Consider the following 20,973-nt stretch of genomic DNA (forward strand, 5'->3'; position numbering starts at 1 on the left):
TACATGGCACATATCATGCTTTTATAATACATTGACAATCTTTTGTTAGGGAAGACTAAAGATATATATTACACAATATAGTCCCAATGTGATTTTCTTCAAATACATTGCTCGTGTTCCATTCTCTATGCACGACTGCGATTATGTCTGTCCTTTCAATGTGCGTTCTCCTTGTCTGCCTTTATCAATTAAAATAAGCTTCACAGGCGTTTCCAACGTCCCATATCCTGTTGATTTCCATAAAGGCAGTGCAATTCAATGTTTACGTATCCTCTGCTTAGGTTTGTGTGCTGCAACTCCAATGTCGCGGTTACATTACCTCGTGTCTGTGGCGTCACAGCAACATTGACGCAAATCTAATTTTAAATGATGACGTAAAACTGGAAAACATGATTTTGAAAGCCGTGCTTTACACTGTCAAGGGCTCCGGAATAAGCAGAGTGTGGGTGGATTATACGGTTTTGTTCTGTTGGGTGCTAGGGAATAAGCAGAGTGTGGGTGGATTATACGGTTTTGTTCTGTTGGGGGCTTGGGAATAAGCAGAGTGTGGGTGGATTATACGGTTTTCTTCTGTTGGGGGTTTGGGAATAAGCAGAGTGTGGGTGGATTATACGGTTTTGTTCTGTTGGGGGCTTGGGAATAAGCAGAGTGTGGGTGGATTATACGGTTTTGTTCTGTTGGGGGTTTGGGAATAAGCAGAGTGTGGGTGGATTATAAGGTTTTGTTCTGTTGGGGGCTTGGGAATAAGCAGAGTGTGGGTGGATTATACGGTTTTGTTCTGTTGGGGGTTTGGGAATAAGCAGAGTGGGTGGATTATACGGTTTTGTTCTGTTGGGGGCTCGGGAATAAGCAGAGTGTGGGTGGATTATACGGTTTTGTTCTGTTGGGGGCTCGGGAATAAGCAGAGTGTGGGTGGATTATATGGTTTTGTTCTGTTGGGGGCTTGGGAATAAGCAGAGTGTGGGTGGATTATACGGTTTTGTTCTGTTGGGCGTTCAGAGTGTGGGTGGATTATACGCTTTTGTTCTGTTGGGGGCTCTGGAATAAGCAGAGTGTGTGTGGATTATACGGTTTTGTTCTGTTGGGGGCTCGGGAATAAGCAGAGTGTGGGTGGATTATACGGTTTTGTTCTGTTGGGGGCTAGGGAATAAGAAGAGTGTGGGTGGATTATACGATTTTTTTCTGTTGGGGGTTTGGGAATAAGCAGAGTGTGGGTGGATTATACGGTTTTGTTCTGTTGGGCACTTGGGAATAAGCAGAGTGTGGGTGGATTATACGGTTTTGTTCTGCTGGGGGTTTGGGAATAAGCAGAGTGTGGGTGGATTATACGGTTTTGTTCTGTTGGGGGCTTGGGAATAAGCAGAGTGTGGGTGGATTATACGGTTTTCTTCTGTTGGGGGTTTGGGAATAAGCAGAGTGTGGGTGGATTATACGGTTTTGTTCTGTTGGGGGCTAGGGAATAAGAAGAGTGTGGGTGGATTATACGATTTTGTTCTGTTGGGGGTTTGGGAATAAGCAGAGTGTGGGTGGATTATACGGTTTTGTTCTGTTGGGCACTTGGGAATAAGCAGAGTATGGGTGGATTATACGGTTTTGTTCTGCTGGGGGTTTGGGAATAAGCAGAGTGTGGGTGGATTATACGGTTTTGTTCTGTTGGGGGCTTGGGAATAAGCAGAGTGTGGGTGGATTATACGGTTTTCTTCTGTTGGGGGCTTGGGAATAAGCAGAGTGTGGGTGGATTATACGGTTTTGTTCTGTTGGGGGCTCGGGAATAAGCAGAGTGTGGGTGGATTATACGTTTTTTTTCTGTTGGGGGCTCGGGAATAAGCAGAGTGTGGGTGGATTATACGGTTTTGTTCTGTTGGGGGTTTGGGAATAAGCAGAGTGTGGGTGGATTATACGGTTTTGTTCTGTTGGGGGTTTGGGAATAAGCAGAGTGTGGGTGGATTATACGGTTTTGTTCTGTTGGGCATTTGGGAATAAGCAGAGTGTGGGTGGATTATACGGTTTTGTTCTGCTGGGGGTTTGGGAATAAGCAGAGTGTGGGTGGATTATACGTTTTTGTTCTGTTGTGGGCTTGGGAATAAGCAGAGTGTGGGTGGATTATACGGTTTTCTTCTGTTGGGGGTTTGGGAATAAGCAGAGTGTGGGTGGATTATACGGTTTTGTTCTGTTGGGGTTTTGGGAATAAGCAGAGTGTGGGTGGATTATACAGTTTTGTTCTGTTGGGGGTTTGGGAATAAGCAGAGTGTGGGTGGATTATACGGTTTTGTACTGTTGGGGGCTAGGAATAAGCAGAGTGTGGGTGGATTATACGGATTTGTTCTGTTGGGGGCTTGGGAATAAGCAGAGTGTGGGTGGATTATAAGGTTTTGTTCTGTTGGGGTCTTGGGAATAAGCAGAGTGTGGGTGGATTATATGGTTTTGTTCTGTTGGGGGTTTGGGAATAAGCAGAGTGTGGGTGGATTATACGGTTTTGTTCTGTTGGGGGCTCGGGAATAAGCAGAGTGTGGGTGGATTATACGGTTTTGTTCTGTTGGGGGCTTGGGAATAAGCAGAGTGTGGGTGGATTATACGGTTTTGTTCTGTTGGGGGTTTGGGAATAAGCAGAGTGGGTGGATTATACGGTTTTGTTCTGTTGGGGGCTCTGGAATAAGCAGAGTGTGGGTGGATTATACGGTTTTGTTCTGTTGGGGGCTCGGGAATAAGCAGAGTGTGGGTGGATTATATGGTTTTGTTCTGTTGGGGGCTTGGGAATAAGCAGAGTGTGGGTGGATTATACCGTTTTGTTCTGTTGGGCGTTCAGAGTGTGGGTGGATTATACGCTTTTGTTCTGTTGGGGGCTCTGGAATAAGCAGAGTGTGTGTGGATTATACGGTTTTGTTCTGTTGGGGGCTCGGGAATAAGCAGAGTGTGGGTGGATTATACGGTTTTGTTCTGTTGGGGGCTAGGGAATAAGAAGAGTGTGGGTGGATTATACGATTTTGTTCTGTTGGGGGTTTGGGAATAAGCAGAGTGTGGGTGGATTATACGGTTTTGTTCTGTTGGGCACTTGGGAATAAGCAGAGTGTGGGTGGATTATACGGTTTTGTTCTGCTGGGGGTTTGGGAATAAGCAGAGTGTGGGTGGATTATACGGTTTTGTTCTGTTGGGGGCTTGGGAATAAGCAGAGTGTGGGTGGATTATACGGTTTTCTTCTGTTGGGGGTTTGGGAATAAGCAGAGTGTGGGTGGATTATACGGTTTTGTTCTGTTGGGGGCTAGGGAATAAGAAGAGTGTGGGTGGATTATACGATTTTGTTCTTTTGGGGGTTTGGGAATAAGCAGAGTGTGGGTGGATTATACGGTTTTGTTCTGTTGGGCACTTGGGAATAAGCAGAGTATGGGTGGATTATACGGTTTTGTTCTGCTGGGGGTTTGGGAATAAGCAGAGTGTGGGTGGATTATACGGTTTTGTTCTGTTGGGGGCTTGGGAATAAGCAGAGTGTGGGTGGATTATACGGTTTTCTTCTGTTGGGGGCTTGGGAATAAGCAGAGTGTGGGTGGATTATACGGTTTTGTTCTGTTGGGGGCTCGGGAATAAGCAGAGTGTGGGTGGATTATACGGTTTTTTTCTGTTGGGGGCTCGGGAATAAGCAGAGTGTGGGTGGATTATACGGTTTTGTTCTGTTGGGGGTTTGGGAATAAGCAGAGTGTGGGTGGATTATACGGTTTTGTTCTGTTGGGGGCTTGGGAATAAGCAGAGTGTGGGTGGATTATACGGTTTTGTTCTGTTGGGGGTTTGGGAATAAGCAGAGTGTGGGTGGATTATACGGTTTTGTTCTGTTGGGCACTTGGGAATAAGCAGAGTGTGGGTGGATTATACGGTTTTGTTCTGCTGGGGGTTTGGGAATAAGCAGAGTGTGGGTGGATTATACGTTTTTGTTCTGTTGTGGGCTTGGGAATAAGCAGAGTGTGGGTGGATTATACGGTTTTCTTCTGTTGGGGGTTTGGGAATAAGCAGAGTGTGGGTGGATTATACGGTTTTGTTCTGTTGGGGTTTTGGGAATAAGCAGAGTGTGGGTGGATTATACAGTTTTGTTCTATTGGGGGTTTGGGAATAAGCAGAGTGTGGGTGGATTATACGGATTTGTTCTGTTGGGGGCTTGGAATAAGCAGAGTGTGGGTGGATTATAAGGTTTTGTTCTGTTGGGGTCTTGGGAATAAGCAGAGTGTGGGTGGATTATATGGTTTTGTTCTGTTGGGGGTTTGGGAATAAGCAGAGTGTGGGTGGATTATACGGTTTTGTTCTGTTGGGGGCTCGGGAATAAGCAGAGTGTGGGTGGATTATACGGTTTTGTTCTGTTGGGGGCTCGGGAATAAGCAGAGTGTGGGTGGATTATACGGTTTTGTTCTGTTGGGGGCTTGGGAATAAGCAGAGTGTGGGTGGATTATACGGTTTTGTTCTGTTGGGCGTTCAGAGTGTGGGTGGATTATACGGTTTTGTTCTGTTGGGGGCTCTGGAATAAGCAGAGTGTGTGTGGATTATACGGTTTTGTTCTGTTGGGGGCTCAGGAATAAGCAGAGTGTGGGTGGATTATACGGTTTTGTTCTGTTGGGGGCTAGGGAATAAGAAGAGTGTGGGTGGATTATACGGTTTTGTTCTGTTGGGGGCTCGGGAATAAGCAGAGTGTGGGTGGATTATACGGTTTTATTCTGTTGGGGATTTGGGAATAAGCAGAGTGTGGGTGGATTATACGGTTTTGTTCTGTTGGGGGCTTGGGAATAAGCAGAGTGTGTGTGGATTATACGGTTTTGTTCTGTTTGGGGCTTGGGAATAAGCAGAGTGTGGGTAGATTATACGGTTTTGTTCTGTTTGGGGCTTGGTTTTGTTCTGTTGGGGGTTTGGGAATAAGCAGAATGTGGGTGGATTATATGGTTTTGTTCTCTTGGGGGCTTGGGAATAAGCAGAGTGTGGGTGGATTATACGGTTTTGTTCTGTTGGGGGCTTGGGAATAAGCAGAGTGTGGGTGGATTATACGGTTTTGTTCTGTTGGGGGTTTGGGAATAAGCAGAGTGTGGGTGGGTTATACGGTTTGTACTGTTGGGGGCTAGGGAATAAGCAGAGTGTGGGTGGATTATACCGATTTGTTCTGTTGGGGGCTAGGGAATAATCAGAGTGTGGGTGGATTATACCGTTTCGTTCTGTTGGGGGCTTGGGAATAAGCAGAGTGTGGGTGGATTATACGGTTTTGTTCTGTTGGGGCTTGGGAATAAGCATAGTGTGGGTGGATTATACGGTTTTGTTCTGTTGGGGGTTTGTGAATAAGCAGAGTATGGGTGGATTATACGGTTTTGTTTTTTTGGGGGTTTGGGAATAAGCAGAGTGTGGGTGTATTATACGGTTTTGTCCTGTTGGGGGCTTGGGAATAAGCAGAGTGTGGGTGGATTATACAGTTTTGTTCTGTTGGGGTTTGGGAATAAGCAGAGTGTGGGTGGATTATACAGTTTTGTTCTGTTGGGGGTTTGGGAATAAGCAGAGTGTGGGTAGATTATACGGTTTTGTTCTGTTGGGGGTTTGGGAATAAGCAGAGTGTGGGTGGATTATACAGTTTTGTTCTGTTGGGGGGTTTGGGAATAAGCAGTGTGGGTAGATTATACGGTTTTGTTCTGTCGGGGGCTTGGTTTTGTTCTGTAGGGGGTTTGGGAATAAGCAGAGTGTGGGTGGATTATACGGTTTTGTTCTGTTGGGGGTTTGGGAATAAGCAGAGTGTGGGTGGATTATACGGTTTTGTACTGTTGGGGGCTTGGGAATAAGCAGAGTGTGAAAGATACCAGGGTTTGGCCTATTAGGGGTCATGGCAATAGCTCTGTGTGTGTCTGAATTACCATGTTTTGGCCTGTGGGGGGCTCTGAAATTACCTGAGTGTTGGGGGAAGGCTTTGCTTTGGACTGTCAATGGCCCTGGAATAAGCAGAGATGGTACAACATCCTTTCATCGCCAGGCATTACTACGCCTCCATTTTAAATGTATATTTAAAAATGGGAAAGTTCAGCAAATTGTTTTGGGGGGGAAGTGCAGGTAAGGGGTTGGGGGGTCACATATAGTTAAAAATAGGTGGGGTAGGGGTTTCCCCCCAAAACAATGTCAACCTTTTTTGGCATTATATACATGCAGGTGTCGAAATACTTCCGATGAAAGGACATAGAACCGCAGAGATTAGGGTGACTGTCATGGACTCTGGAAAAAACAGACGCTAGGGGGACTGGCAAGGGCTCTGGAATAGGCAGACATTATGGGGACTGTCAACAGCTCTGGAAAAATCAGAGTTTAGGGGGCTATCAAGGGCTCCTGAAAAAGCAGAGATTAAGGGGACTGTCAAAAACTCTGGAGAAAACAGATTATAAGGACTGCCAAGGGCTCTTGAAAAAGCAGAGATTACCGCGGCTTTCAAGGGCTCTTGAATAAACAGAAATTGGGGGGACTGTCAACGGCACTGGAATAAGTAGAGATTAGCAGGGCTTTCAAGGGCTCTGGAATAAACAGAAATTGGGGGACTGTCAACGGCACTGAAATAAACAGAGATGAGGGGGACTGTCAAGGGCTCTGGAATAAGAAGAAATTAGGTGGACTGTCAAGGGCTCTCAAATATACAGAGATAAGGGGGATTGTCAAGGGCTTTGGAATAAACAGGGATTAGGGGAACCGACAAGGGCTCTGGAATAAACATATTAGTGTGACTGTAAAGAGTTCTGGAAAAAGCAGGGATTAGGGGGACTGCCAAAAGCTCTCAAATATACAGATATTAGGGGGACTGTCAATGACTCTCAAATATACAGAGATTGGGGGACTGTCAAGGGCTCTGAAAAACGCAGAGATTAGAGGGATTGTCAAGGGCTCTCAAATATATAGAGATTAATAGGACTGTGAAGGGCTCTAGAATAAACAGAGATTAGGGGAACCAACAAGGGCTCTGGAAAACGCAGAGATTAGGGGGACTGTCAAGGGCTCAGGATTAAGGAGATATTAGGGGGGCTATCAAGGGCTCTAGAAAAATCTGAGATTAGGGGGACTGTAAAGGCTCTGGAATAAACAGATTAGGGGGACTGTTGGGGCTCTGGAATAAACAGACAATAGAGGGACTGGCAAGGCTCTGGAATACACAGAGTTTAAAGGGACTGTCAAGGGCTCTGGAATAAACTGAGATTAGAGGGTCTGTTTGGGGTTATGGGGTAAACTGAGATTAGGGGGACTGACAAAGGTCTGGAATAAACAGATTAGGGGGCTGTCAGGGCTCTAGAATAAACCAATATTACAGGCACTGACAAAGGTCTGGAATAAACAGAGATAAGGGAGACTGACGAAGGTCTGGAATAAACAGAGATTAGGGGACTGTCGGGCTCTGGAATAATCAGATATTAGAGGGACTGACAAAGGTCTGGAAAAAAGAGATACAAGGGGGACTGATAAAGGTCTGGAATAAACAGATTAGGGGGCTGTTAGGGCTCTAGAATAAACCAATATTACAGGGACTGACAAAGGTCTGGAATAAACAGAGATAAGGGAGACTGACGAAGGTTTGGAATAAATAGAGATTAGGGGGACTGACAAAGGTCTGGAATAAACAGATACAAGGGGGACTGATAAAGGTCTGGAATAAACAGATTAGGACGACTGTCAGGGGCTCTGGAATAAACAGAGGCTAGGGGGACACTGCTCTCTCCTTTAGAGAACCCATTGATGGCAGTAAATACTCCTCTGACATATTTAGAGCGTTGGAGGAGGACACTGTGGGGACAATACCCTGCTTTGACTAATTCAGGCCTGGGCCCCCGCACTCCCTGCCTTTTCTATCCTCGAGGCGGTGAGAAAATGGCACAGTTCACCTGCTCACCTTTTCCTCCTCCCTTCTTGGCATCAGATAGTGGAAGAGGCGCAACTGCAATCAATGGCACAACCTATTTTCCCCTAATTATCTCACAATGCTGCTGATTGCGAGCGTCACGAAGAGCGACTGAGGCACTTACAGCTGTCTTCTTCCTCCATGAAGACTTTGCTGACGTAACAGGCGTAGACGAACCCAAAGAGCTTTGGAGAGAAAGAGAGAGAGAGAGAGAGAGAAGAGTTACACGAGGCTAGCAACAGGCACTGCTAAAGCGAGAAGTTAGGTGTCCATGATAAACTATTTCCAATGATGGATTATCCAAATGCCTGCACACAATCTTGCAGCTATCTTCCACTCTCCACACACTTTTCCAACTCTACTGAGTTATGTACATTATACGCTTTGCATCACACGTTTATGTTAGGAGAATTCTGTAGTACAACTCACTCTTAACAAGGAAGCTGAGTTCTAGAGGCACGTTTATGGAAACCATTGCTCTAGGAGCGTTATTTACTTGGACCCTAGTTCAAGAAGCACTTCTGTAGCAGGTCCAGCTTCGGAAGCACTCTCTATGTGACTCCTAGTTCCATTCTAGAAGCACTTGTATGGCAGCTTCCGCTGTAGGAACACTCTTTGCCTGCACCTCTGGTTCTAGGGGCACTTCTATGGCAGCCCCAGCTGTAGGGACACTCTTTCCCTGCACCTCTAGTTCTAGAAACACTTCTATGGCAGCTCCAGCTGTAGGAACATTCTTTGCCTGCACCTCTAGTTCTAGGGGCACTTCTATGGCATCTCGTGCTGTAGGAACACTCTTTCCCTGCATCTCTAGTTCTAGAAACACTTCTATGGCAGCTCGAGCTGTAGGAACACTCTTTCCCTGCATCTCTAGTTTTATAAACACTTCTATGGCAGCTCTAGCTGTAGGAACACTCTTTCCCTGCAACTCTAGTTCTAGAAACACTTCTATGGAAGCTCGAGCTGTAGGAACACTCTTTGCCTGCACCTCTAGGTCCTAGAAGCCCTTCTATGGCAGCTCCAGCTGCAGTAACACTCTTTGCCTGCACCTCTAGTTCTAGAAGCCCTTTTATTGCAGCTTCAGCTGTAGTAACACTCTTTGCCTGCACTTCTAGTTCTAGAGGCACGTATATGGCAGCTCCAGCTGTAGGAACACTCTTTGCCTGCACCTCTAGTTCTAGAGGCACTTCTATGGCAGCCCCAGCTGTAGGAACACTCTTTCCCTGCATCTCTAGTTCTAGAAACACTTCTATGGCATCTCGTGCTGTAGGAACACTCTTTGCCTGCACCTCTAGTACTAGAGGCGCTTTTATGGCAGCCACAGCTGCAGGAACACTCTTTCCCTGCATCTCTAGTTCTAGAAACACTTCTATGGCATCTCGTGCTGTAGGAACACTCTTTGCCTGAACCTCTAGGTTCTAGAAGCCCTTCTATGGCAGCTCCAGCTGCAGTAACACGGTTTGCCCGCACCTCTAGTTCTAGAGGCACGTCTATGGCAGCTCCAGCTGCAAGAACACTCTTTGCCTGCATGTCTAGTTCTAGAACCACTTCTATGGCAGCTTCAGCTGTAGAAACACTCTTTGCCACATCTATGGCAGCTAGAAGCACTTCAATAGCAACTCCAGCAACAGGAGCACTGATCAGCTGGCCCCTACTTCCAGAAGCACACCTTGTTCTAAGTTGCACTATTTGTAATTACACCCAGTTCTAGAAGCACACTTTATAATTCCATGCTAAGGGGGCATACCTCTTTAAGGCCTCTAGCTCTAGGAACACACTTAATTTGGAAGCAGAACATCTATGTGAATAGGAACCTCAGTAGAAATCCTAGTTCTACATGCACTTCCTTTAAACCCACAGTTTACGGAGCACTTCAATCAGAGCTCTAGTTCAAGAGGCATGTCATTAGGACCTGTATTCCAATGAGCACGTTATGAGAACCTTCAGTAGGACCCCTAGTTCTAACAGCATGTTTCATCAGGATACCAACCTCTAGTTCAAAGGTACAGTGAGCTAAAATGTGGTTGTAGGCCTTTCCCAAGTGGGAAACCTCCCATTGAACAGGGTATTTTAACCGCCTTCTTTCTCAGTAGAGGGGCCGCCACCATTTTTAATATAATTTTGTAATGCATGGGGTTTAACCCTACATTACCCAGGGTAATCCAGACGTGGACCCCTTGCTCACTGTGCTTAGAGAGGCACAGCTTCACCTCACTGATGAGGCCCGACTAGGCTGAAACACATGTCTGAGTTTGCTGATAGTACTCTTGTTCAGAGGCGAATTGCCTTTCGTTTCAGTGCTGGACTGCCCTGGTGGGAGGGACCAGGCTTGTATGGACATTTATATTTCTCCTCTGTGAAAGGTGCAGTCAGCTAAAACGTGGCTGTTGACCTTCCTGTGTGGGAAATCTCCCACAGAACAGGTTATTTTAACAGTGTTGGTTCTCAATAGAAGGGCTCCCACAATTTCATATAATCTAGTTCAAAGAAGCCATCTTAATTAGAATCCAGTTCTAATAAAAGACCTTAGAGACACTCTATTAGAATGTCTACCTCAAAGAGCACTGTTTATTACAGGGATCTGAAACTTGCGGTTATCCAGATGCTTTGGACTATGACTCCCATGATCCCTCACCATCGACTAACCTTGCTAGTGCTAATGGTAGTTGTAGTCCAAAGCATCTGGTGAGCCAAACGTTGCAGACCACTGCTTTATTAATACCCCTCGTTCTAAGGAACACTCTATATTACAGCCCTATTTCATGGAGCACTCTTTATTGGACCCCCTCATTCTGAGAAATAATCATTAGGATGCCCTATTTCTAGAAACACTTTTTATTAGGCACTATAGTTCTAAGAAACTCTCTTTATTAGAATGTACATTTTAATGAGCTCTCTTTATTAGGGCCCTTCCTTCTAAGGAACCATCTTTTATTTGCTCTGGTCTCATGTGCCTTTGAGGGTGGGCTCTTGTAATAGCCTCTGCCTGGGCCTCCCCAAGTCTACACTGCTCCATCTGCAGGGGATAGATAATAAGACAGCCAGGCTCATTCTGGGCCTTCGCCTCAGAGACCACATCACCCCTGCCCTGAATTCATCGCTGTGATTGGTTTATGGAACTCCCACCCTTCTCACCTCGGGAAGAAATAAGCCACTTTCAGTTCAGGAAAGACCTCAAGACTGCCCTGTTGGGGGATTATGGGGATCTGGGCCTTTGTTACCCTGCCTCTTATGGTAACCTTGTCTCTTCACCGCCTGGTGTTATGGGCTTCGCTCTTAATGATGCCCAGTCCTATGCCCTAGTGCAAAGAGCTGCTTAGCCCATTGCAGTCATTGGACCCCAGCCATGATGGACTGTTTTCTGGGGTAACCTGGTACATTGGGGATACGTGCCTTGCTCTTGTCTTTAGGACCTTTTACTCTGATAACATGCTGTGTCTGAGTGCCCTTTCTATGCACTGACTTAGGTTCTGCCATTGTCTTTGGCATCAGCTTCGATATGTCGCTTAATGGGTACCTTTGGTACCCTCCTGCACTTTACTCCTCCCCTTCCTGCTGGCACTTACCTCACCACAATGTTACTTCCTCCCTTTGTCTAGTTCTGGTGCCACAAAGTGATTATGTTACCTGTGGGCACCCTATAACTAATAGGTACATTCATATGTTTAGGAACGCTCTTTATTAGGAGCTCTTGCTATTAAGGTGTCGGTTTCAAGGCGCGCTATTTATTGGCCACTACTAAGAAATAATCATTACTTCGACCCTATTTCTAGGAACCCTCGTTACTTGGACTCAGCGCTCTAAGGAACGCTCTCAATTAGCCTATGTCAAAGAGCACTCTTTATTAGGGCTCCCCTTCTGAGTAATACTCGTTGCTACAGCCATATTTTAATCTCCTAATTAGCACCCCTCCTTCTAAGGAATACCTTTCTTTTATCAGATGCCTATTTCTAGGACCGCTCTTTATTTGTCCCTCCCCTTCTAATAAGCAATCTTTAGTAGAAAGTCTATTTCTAGGAACACTCTTTATTAAGACCACTGGCACTCTTAACACTCTTTGTTTCTCTGAGCACTCTTTCTGAGGACTCTAGTCCCAGGAGCGTTGTTCTGTATGATCACTCAATCCAAAAACAGTGTCCTAGCACAAAATGATATTTAAAATAATGAAAGAGAATGTAAAAAACAAACAAAAGATCCCCCTCCCCACTCCAGGTGCGCTGCTCAACTTACAGCGAGGAAGATCTGTAGGGCGCTGCTGACCACCTCAATGTACTGGTAGTCCAGCAAGCAGCCGGTCACTGTAATGACATGGTGGTCCTCGGGGGCTAGGTCAGAGTTCACCACTGGGGTTACCAGGCAGCCGGGTCCGTTCTCCATCCACCACGAGCGGTGCAGTGAAGTGTTGAAGGTCATGATGAAGTCTCGATCCTGTAGCCAGGAAATTAAACCAAGAGTTGTGGTGAGAAGAGCGCCAGATGACCCAACCCACAGCATGGATACATAGAATGCTCACGGGTAACTTAGGTGTGTGACTCATAGAAAGCCAAGCGGTGCAGTGCAGGTATAATTGACAGCCTTGGGAAGTAATGAGAAAACCTCACTGTTTTTTCAACGCCTCTTGGTATTTAGTAACATATTTACAACTGTTCTGTACATAGGTACAGTAATAGGTAGGTGCAGAGATTCAGAGTTGCCCGGAGTTTGTATACAAGTTCACAACATTGTGGAACCCAACAGTTCATATAACACCCCTTACAGAGGGTTACTCTGGCCATGACCTGAGATAGTTCAAGGCATGTTGGACTTTGGACTATGGTCCTATCAGAAGCTTCACACTGTACCATGTGAACATTCCTCACACCTGCTTTCGTTTATCGTGAACCCTAACCCTCTTTGAAAGAGCATTATCTGAATTTAGTTACCCTTATCCACCCACTTACCTAGTGTTGTGGACTAAGCAAAAATATTTTGCTTAACTCTCATTGAGTCTCAAGCCCTTTGTGGATCCCATAGACTGTGATATAGGCCATTCCAAGCCCAGTCTCTTATGTGTGGCAGGATTGTTGCTAATGCTGCCTCCCTTCTTTTTGCTTGGACCTTCCCCCGGGTTTACTTCCATTGTCCTACCCGACGGTTACACGTGATTTTAACGAATCACAAAACAACGAATGAATTTGAAACGAACCAAAACCCGCTAAAAATAATTTACTGATATTGTTTCTTTGTTTTTGGGGGGGTTCCCCCAAACCCCGTTTTTTTATTCATACTTTCCCCAACCCCCAAAACTACTATTCCCATTCCCAGCTACATAGTTTTAACAAATTTGTCATTTTTTTAATAGATGTTTTCGGTTCGTTAAAAATTAAATTCGTTATTTTCAATTCGCTATAATCACTACATACCCTACCAGACGCCATGTTCTTGGTGCATGGCACCAGAGGTTCTTCTGCTTGGTGTTCACGTTTTCTCTGCTCAAGCCCAGACCTCCTACTCACACTGTTATTCGGACGTTTCCCGCATCCAGACTACTCACTCACTTTTTCTTCTTTGGTCCATTTTCTGGGCATAGTATATGATGACGATGGCAGTAGTGGAGATCCTTCTGCGTCCATGAGACTGCTGAGTCGGCAGGCTGGAGACTGGTCTCCCGCCACGTGCTGCCTCAATTGGCAGGCAAAATGCACCATCGCCCATTCCAAATCTTCCGAGGGAGTGGTGTAGACCACAAATGCATGCACCTCCTGCCCCCTAACCTCCAACCCCCAACTTCCACCCACACACAAAGAACCTCTCCAACATGGGCAGCAGCAGGTTAGTGCTACACACACACTACTCCTAGCCCAGTTGCCTCAAAGGAAGCGCCATCTTCCTCCCCCATAGAGAACAGGTGCACCATTGGCAGCAGAAGCTCAAGCATTTCCATGTAATGAGAAGAAGGGACAGCATTGGCCGCAGCAGTGCATGCATCCTTCATGCATGCAGGACAGGCACAGCACCCGGGGCAAAGGACACGATGTCCGGCCGAGAACCCTTATGCACTGCTCGGCCACTGATAGCTTGGGAACATTCTACTGCATTCTACAGCTACAGCAGGGGGATGCGTAACTTAGTGCCACCTATTGTTCTTGACACCTTTTCACCAACTATTTCTTCCCCCTTTTTTATCAGTTTGTGACCAAATTGACTAATATCTGATCAACAGATCTGTTCCTCGATGGCCTCATGATACTTTTGGGTGGATGTTGTATGTTTAACCAGTAATAAATAATGTAACTGAACTTAACAACACATCAAGTTTCCGGCTCGTCAATGACATCACACTCCAGGTTCAGACATGCTAAAGCAGTGCCTCAATGCCCGGCTTAATTCTCACCTCCGAACATGACAAAGTCACTTTGTCGATTCTGGGCCTGGCACAGTCTGGCCAGCGGCTTGCGGCCATCCCGCAGCTATTGAACAGAAGCTTAGCATCTCTCCAGCCCGCTATCAGGCTGCTGCAGGCACGGGGTGCCGGATTAGGCCCGCGTCTTTATCCCTGCGACCGCTGACAGCCAGGAGCAAGGCCGTAGGCGAGGAGCCAGGCTTTGTGAGCCCAGATCTGAGAGCTGAGCCAAGATTAGACATGGGACACAGAGACGAGAAGCACAAATACAAGAGTTTGCAGTAAATATCCTGGCTCAGTTTGCATAAATATCCCTTAAAGGAGAACACACCCAGGAACATCAAGAAAAAGATCTAAGCCACTCAACTACCTTCAGACCTGCAGTCTCAATGCCCAAGGTCAGGGGTTAGCAGACTGGGCAGGACATATAGCTCGGTGAGGTGCGGGGAAGGGTGGTGTGCCATGCTCAATCTCCCCTCACGCTGATGTCCCCGGGACACACCTGGAAGGCTGAAGGTGGTAGGTGGTGAGAAGAGCCTCTTGTCTAGTTCCCATGACCAGCGGGTGGCTCTGCTCGCCAGAGACTTTAAGCTACATCTGTCCTTTCCTTGAAACACTTGTGTATAGGTGCGTTATAAATGCCATATCCTATCAATAGTGCACAATGAGACTACAGGTCAAAGGGACACCCGTCGGCATCACTGACAGACACCACAGACGATCACATTCTTGCTCCCATTTTGTCCCTCGAAAGGATCCAGATGGAGATTGCCTTCTGAAAAATGAGAGAACATAAATGAGGCTCACATTATGTAGCACACAGCGCATGCTTACATCTACCCATGAGCTGGCCACAACAGCTTGGCAGCTTCTGTCAGTGCAACCTGCTGCCTCATGCACTTAAAAAACACCATCACCATGGAGTGCACATTCATTGGATGGCTCTGCGCAGGAAGATTGTGGGATGTGAATTGTCTCCTCCCTCTACGGCAGGCATGGTCAAGATGGTTAATGTCCACCTCCAATTTACAACTACAAGCATTGAGGAAAGTAGTAGGGTGACCAGACATCACAGTTTTCCCTGTACAGTCCTGGGAAATCGCCCTACGTCCCGGGGTCCCATGAGTTGTTTATTTTATAAACCCCATCCCGGGATTGGATGGGTGCAAGTCTACGGTCCTGGTTTTAGCCAGAAAGCGATTCCAAAATCCCCAAATCGGGCCTGGCACGACTCTTCCTGCGTGTGAATGGGGGCGTGAATTCTTTGTAAGCACACCCCTGCAACAGGCCAGAGACATAGACGTAGCACTATAGTTTTATCAGACTCCTGTTTGTGTTTACTGTACTTCTATGTCTATGGCTTTTTTATCTGGTTACATTTGAAAGTAGGCAAGTGGTTACAGTTCCTTCCTGGTGATTGGTGGCAAAAGGTCAGGGGGGTGAACAGGAAGGGGTTGACAACGAGACAATGGGTGCCAGTTCAGTGGGTGTGGTCGGAGAGAATGTTAGAAAAGAGGAGAGCGTGTTAGTGGGGGAGAGGTGGACTAGTGTGGTGCTTGCACCTTTAAGAGCACACACGAGGTGCAGTGATGCAACTCTGCCACGTGTGCACGTAATAAACGGGGCGTGCCACGGATCACCAGTGCGACCGTGGAGCCCGGACAGAAAGCCTTGTGTCCCGTGTGCTCTGTATGCTGGGGGGGGTTCACAGGGCTGGAGGGGCACACCGGCAACCTGTAACAGTGGCAATGAGGTCATGTGGTCGTTCCGACGTGGACGCGCAGGGCTAAGGCAGTGAGATATTGGGGGCATTTTTCTCTGAATTTTCATGCCGTGGAGTTGGCGAGGTTGATGCAGTCGGCCCCCATTTTTTCTACGTGGTGGAGAGGTTTGCAGCTCCTATCAGGAGTGCTTGTGCGCCTCTCACATGTATTTTTGGAACCCCCTCACGCAGTGGGTAGCATTGTGTTGCTGGAAAATCGTTTGGGAGTGTTTTGGACATTTTCGAATCATTGAATGTGAGGTGAGGAGAAGGGGAGGCCTAGAATGTTTTTTTCTTTTCTTCTTTCCCTGTGTCCCACCCCACTCAATTTTTGGAACTTCTGGCCTATGGGCTATGGAGGCTACTCCTTATTTCTGGCTGTTTGGACATTGGTGGAGGGGCAATCACCATAACTAGCCCGAGGGGGGGGGGGGGAGGGAGTGTTGGCTTTCATCGGCAAGCTCAATATTTTAGTGCATTCTACCCGCAGGAGGGCCATTGTGAGTTGCGGCCCCAGTGCTCATGTGGGGTGCTTGTGCGTTCACCACCATGGGTGACCAGGAAGACAGTGCAGGAGCCCCGGTGGCGCAGGCAGGAACAGCTGGACCAGTGGGTGCACGTGCACCGAGACAGCAAGGGACGCTCACACCAATGCCTGAGTTTGATAGTTCTCGGACCCCATCAAGACTTGGACCAAGGTGGAGGCTCTGGATAGATTGGCTGGACATGTACTTCCGGGCTACGGGTGAGGCAGATGAGGATAGCAAAGTGGCAACACTTCTATACTTGGCAGGACCAGCAGTGCACAAAGTTTCTCATTCCCTGCAACCAGTGGATGCATCGTACATGGCGGCCAAGAATGCGCTGCTTGAGCATTTCATGCCCTTGGCCAATGCGGACTATGAACGCTTCCTCATGTGTAATGCCAGGCAAAAAGACGACGAGTCTCTGGACACGTTCTATGGACATTTGCACCGGATGTCACTGTCGTGTGCCTGAGAAAACCCACAGACCATGGTCAGGAACCAGCTCATACAGGGCTGTTCATCTGGAAAACTGAGGAGGTAGGTGCTGCAGGAACCGGGACTCACGCTGCCCCGCATATTAGAGCTAGGCCGGTTCCAAGAAGTGTCTGAGATGCGGGCGTCAAAACTTGATGCATCAATTTGGCCGGGGAAAATAGAGGAAGTGTGTACCATGGGTCGAGGTCAAGGAGGAAGAGGGGCCCAACATCCAAGTGGTGGCCAGAGTGACAGAGGAGCCATACCCCTTGAGTCCTGCATCAAGTGTGGGTATGATCTTCCGCACCCCGCAGAATACCCTGCGCAGGGGAAGGCCTGTGGATGCTGTGGGGCACTCAACCATTATGCCCGTATGTGCAGGACACCATTGACGGTTGTGGTGCAGAGGGTGCTGGTAAGGGTAGGCTTCTTTAGGCCACTGCGCCCACCCAATGTCTCCCAAGTAGATCAAGGGGAAGATGGTATGACTCACAAAAAGGAAGAGGAGGATGAGGAGGAGAACATCTTCTTCATATCCAGCGTCAGTGCGCTACGTGCAACCACCAGATTGCAGCCATGGGGCCTCGTGAAGGTCAATGAGTCGACGGTACCCGTGCTGGTGGACACAGGGGCGGACGTCAACATAATGGCCAGGGTGCACTATGATGCCATGGTGGCACAGCCCACATTGCAGAAGCCCAGGGCGTGGATATTCACTTTTGGTGGCGAGCAGCCCATTCCATTGGACGGAGCGTTTGTGGCAAAGGTTGAACATAGAGGGTGGTCCATCAAAGCTCGATTCTATTCTATGTGACAAGCGTAAGCAGCAACACTCTCCTGAGCTGTGAGGCAGCAGAAGCATTGGGCATCGCGAGCTTCGCCTAAGCAGTGTATCTTGAAGATGTACAAGGATGTACAAGGACTTCTCGCAAAGTACATCCAGCTCTTTGAAGGAATAGGCCGCATGGCCGGCGAACCTGTGAGGTTGCCTATTGATGAGTCCATACAGCCATTGCGCTCAAGCACCGCAGAGTCCCATTCCATCTGCGGGACCTGGTAGGCAAAGAACTGGACAATTTGGTGTGGCTGAACATCATCGAGAAGGTGGATGGACCTACCCTGTGGGTGTCGCCAATAGTCATTGCATGGAAGCCAAAGCAACCAGATTCGGTGAGGATCTGTGTGGACATGAGGCTCCCGAATAAGGCCATCAAGTGGGAAAGGCACCTCATGCCCACGATCAACGACATCATTTCTGAACTGCAAGGGGCGCATTTCTTTTCGAAGCTTGACCTGCAGGCGGGCGATAATCAGGTGGTGTTGCACCCGGACTCAAGATACATTACCACCTTTACCATGGAACGAGGCCTGAACAGATACAAGCGCCTGAGCTTTGGGGTGTTATCAGCAGCGCAGGTGTTCCAAAACATCATCCATAGGGCACTGGTGGATCTAGAGGGTGTCCTCAACATCAGCGATGACATCCTGGTGTTTGCAAAGACGGAGGTGGAACACATGGAACGGCTGGTGAGGACTCTGGAACGGTTGTAGGCATTGGTGCTGACCTTGCACATGGAAAAATTTGAAGAAACATTGAATTTTTGGGTTTGTACTCAAGGAGGGAGGCGTGTCACTCGACCCTCGAAAGGTCAAGGACATTGTGGAGGCAAGGTCCCCGAGAACGTATCTGAAGTCCGACGTTTCCTGGGGACAGTCATCTACTGTGGCCGATTCATCTGGAACCTAGCCTCCAGGTCTGAGCCCCTGAGAAGTTTCACCAAGAAAGATGCAACGTGGCAGTGGGGTCCGCTGGAACAGGCCGCGTTCGAAGATGTGAAGGGAGCTCTGATGGCAGAAGACACCAGGTCATTTTTCGATCCATCCTCAACATCAGAGATCGTGGTGGACGCCAACCCGTTTGGTCTGGGTGCGGTCCTCACTCAAACGGACGCACATGGGGAGGTCAGACCGATCGCTTTTGCGAACAAGGCCCTGTTAGAAACAGAGCAGCGCTACTCACAGATTGAGAGGGAGGCCTTGGCAGTCTTGTGGGGGTGTCAGCATTTTCGTCTATACATGCTGGGATGGCCGGTGACAATGGTGAATGACCACAAGCCCCTGCTGCCGATCAGGGATGGCTCGTCATCCAAACCTCCAGCCCGGATTGAAAGGTGGATGCCGGCGCTCCTGGAATATGGGGTCTTGTTGGTGTATCAGCCAGGCAGTAACAATGCAGCAACAACGCAGCCGACTATCTGTCTAGGCATCTCAGAGGCGGGCGGAAGGACGTTAAGACATCAGTGGTGAGGAGGCTGACAAGCATGTGCAGTTAATTGTCGAGTCGGCAACCCCAAACTCAGTGCCTCTCCAAGAGCTCGAAAGGGCGGCGGCCGAGGATGAGTGCTTCCTAATACTGAAGGCGGCCCTTCAGCAAGGGTCGTGGAATTCGCTGGTGGACACAGTGGTGCAAAAGACCTAAAAGGCACAGTTGGCGCTGCAACAGCTGTGGAGAGCAATGGAAGAGCTGCCATTTGTTGAGTCAGGGCTATTGCTCAGGGGAGAACACATAGTGATACCGATGTGCAAAATCCCCCAAATCCCCCAAGTCATTGAGCTGGCCATCAATGAATTGCCAAGATGAAAGCAAGGTTATGCAAGAAAGTATGGTTCCCTCACCTCGAGAGACGGGTGGAAGAGTTTGTGTCAGCCTGTGTGTGGTGCCAGCTGGCTGCCCCAGCACAGAAAGAGCCCCTCATTGAGATGATGCCCCGGTGAACAAGGCCCTGGGAGAACGTGCATGCTGACTTTGGGTCCACGAGCCGGGACACTCACTTCTTGGTGATGGTGGACGAGTGGTCACGATACCCAGAGGTCGAATTCATCGAATCTGTGTCATTTGACAAGTTGGCCGTTGCCCTAAAAAAGATCTTTGCCACTCACGGGCTGACTCAGACGCTGTGCTCTGACAATGGGCCGCCATTCCAAGGGGACAGTTTCGCCCAGTTGATGGGAGAGTACGGCATTCAACACTGGAAAATTACACCAGTCTTGCCCCATAACAATGACGAAGCTGAGAGGTTCATGAGGACTCTGAACAAGGAGTTCCACGTTGCTCATGGCCAGGGCCACTGCCTGCAATGGGAACTGTACCAGTTCCTGAGGGAGTATAGAGCTGCCCCTCCTGCGTCAACTGGAGTGGCATCAGCGGAAGCAATGTTTCAGTGGTGTCCGAGGGTTTTAATCCCTGAAGTGAGGGAGCGAGAACCGGCCGTGACTGATGATGTTCCGGTGGAGCTTGAAAGGAGACTCAGGACAGAGGGAGAGAACGTCAGGAGAGGGCTCCGGTCCCAGCAGGTGACTCCCAGTGATGAAGCGCTAGTGAAGAACCGGCATCCACAAGGCAAGCTCTCACTAACTTATGAGCCTGTTCCCACGGACTTGATGGTGGTGCGCGGCTCGGTGGTGACTGCTTCCGACGGGACTGCCACTGTTACCCGAAAAGCCCATGTTTTGAAGAAGGTGGGTGAGACCAGGCCGGAGGCGATCCTCAGAAGAGACTGTGTCGAGGTACCGGATGAGGGCATTGGCCTCGCCCATCCACTGAGTCCCCTAGGTGAGGAGGTATCCCCAGTGGGTAAGGAGGGGGAAACCTGCCCATCACAGTGACTATGTGTTGGACACCTGAACTGGTGGGCCCAGCCCACGGGTTTAGCGAAGACTTGTGGGACTTGGTGGGAAGCAAATAAATGGGTGTTATTCCATAGCTCTCAACCATTTGTGCTGCAAAGGCGGGTGAAATCACCCGATTTTGTTTTTGGCGGGTGAGACGCCCATTGGAATGAATGGGCGTGCAGGAGGCTTGGCGGGTGATACAGCCCTTTACAAGGTTGGTGACACCCGCCAAAAGCGTGTGAGTTGAGAGCTATGGTTATTCTGTGTGCAGTGAAAT

At 48.3% G+C, this 20,973-nt stretch overlaps 1 protein-coding gene across 1 annotated transcript in view; it reads right to left on the minus strand.

Moving 5' to 3' along the window:
- Positions 1 to 20,973, minus strand: part of NKAIN1 (sodium/potassium transporting ATPase interacting 1) — a 536,625-nt gene that overhangs the window by 69,214 nt on the left and 446,438 nt on the right. The window contains exons 4-5 of the mRNA XM_069623039.1: positions 12,110 to 12,307; positions 8,007 to 8,067 (exon numbers count right to left, since the gene is read on the minus strand). Coding sequence (XP_069479140.1) covers positions 8,007 to 8,067; positions 12,110 to 12,307 — 259 coding nt within the window. The remainder of the gene's footprint in view (positions 1 to 8,006; positions 8,068 to 12,109; positions 12,308 to 20,973) is intronic.

The sequence above is a fragment of the Ambystoma mexicanum genome, chromosome 11 (assembly GCF_040938575.1).
Source record: "Ambystoma mexicanum isolate Mex_15411 chromosome 11, UKY_AmexF1_1, whole genome shotgun sequence".
Taxonomy (NCBI): Eukaryota; Metazoa; Chordata; class Amphibia; order Caudata; family Ambystomatidae; genus Ambystoma; species Ambystoma mexicanum.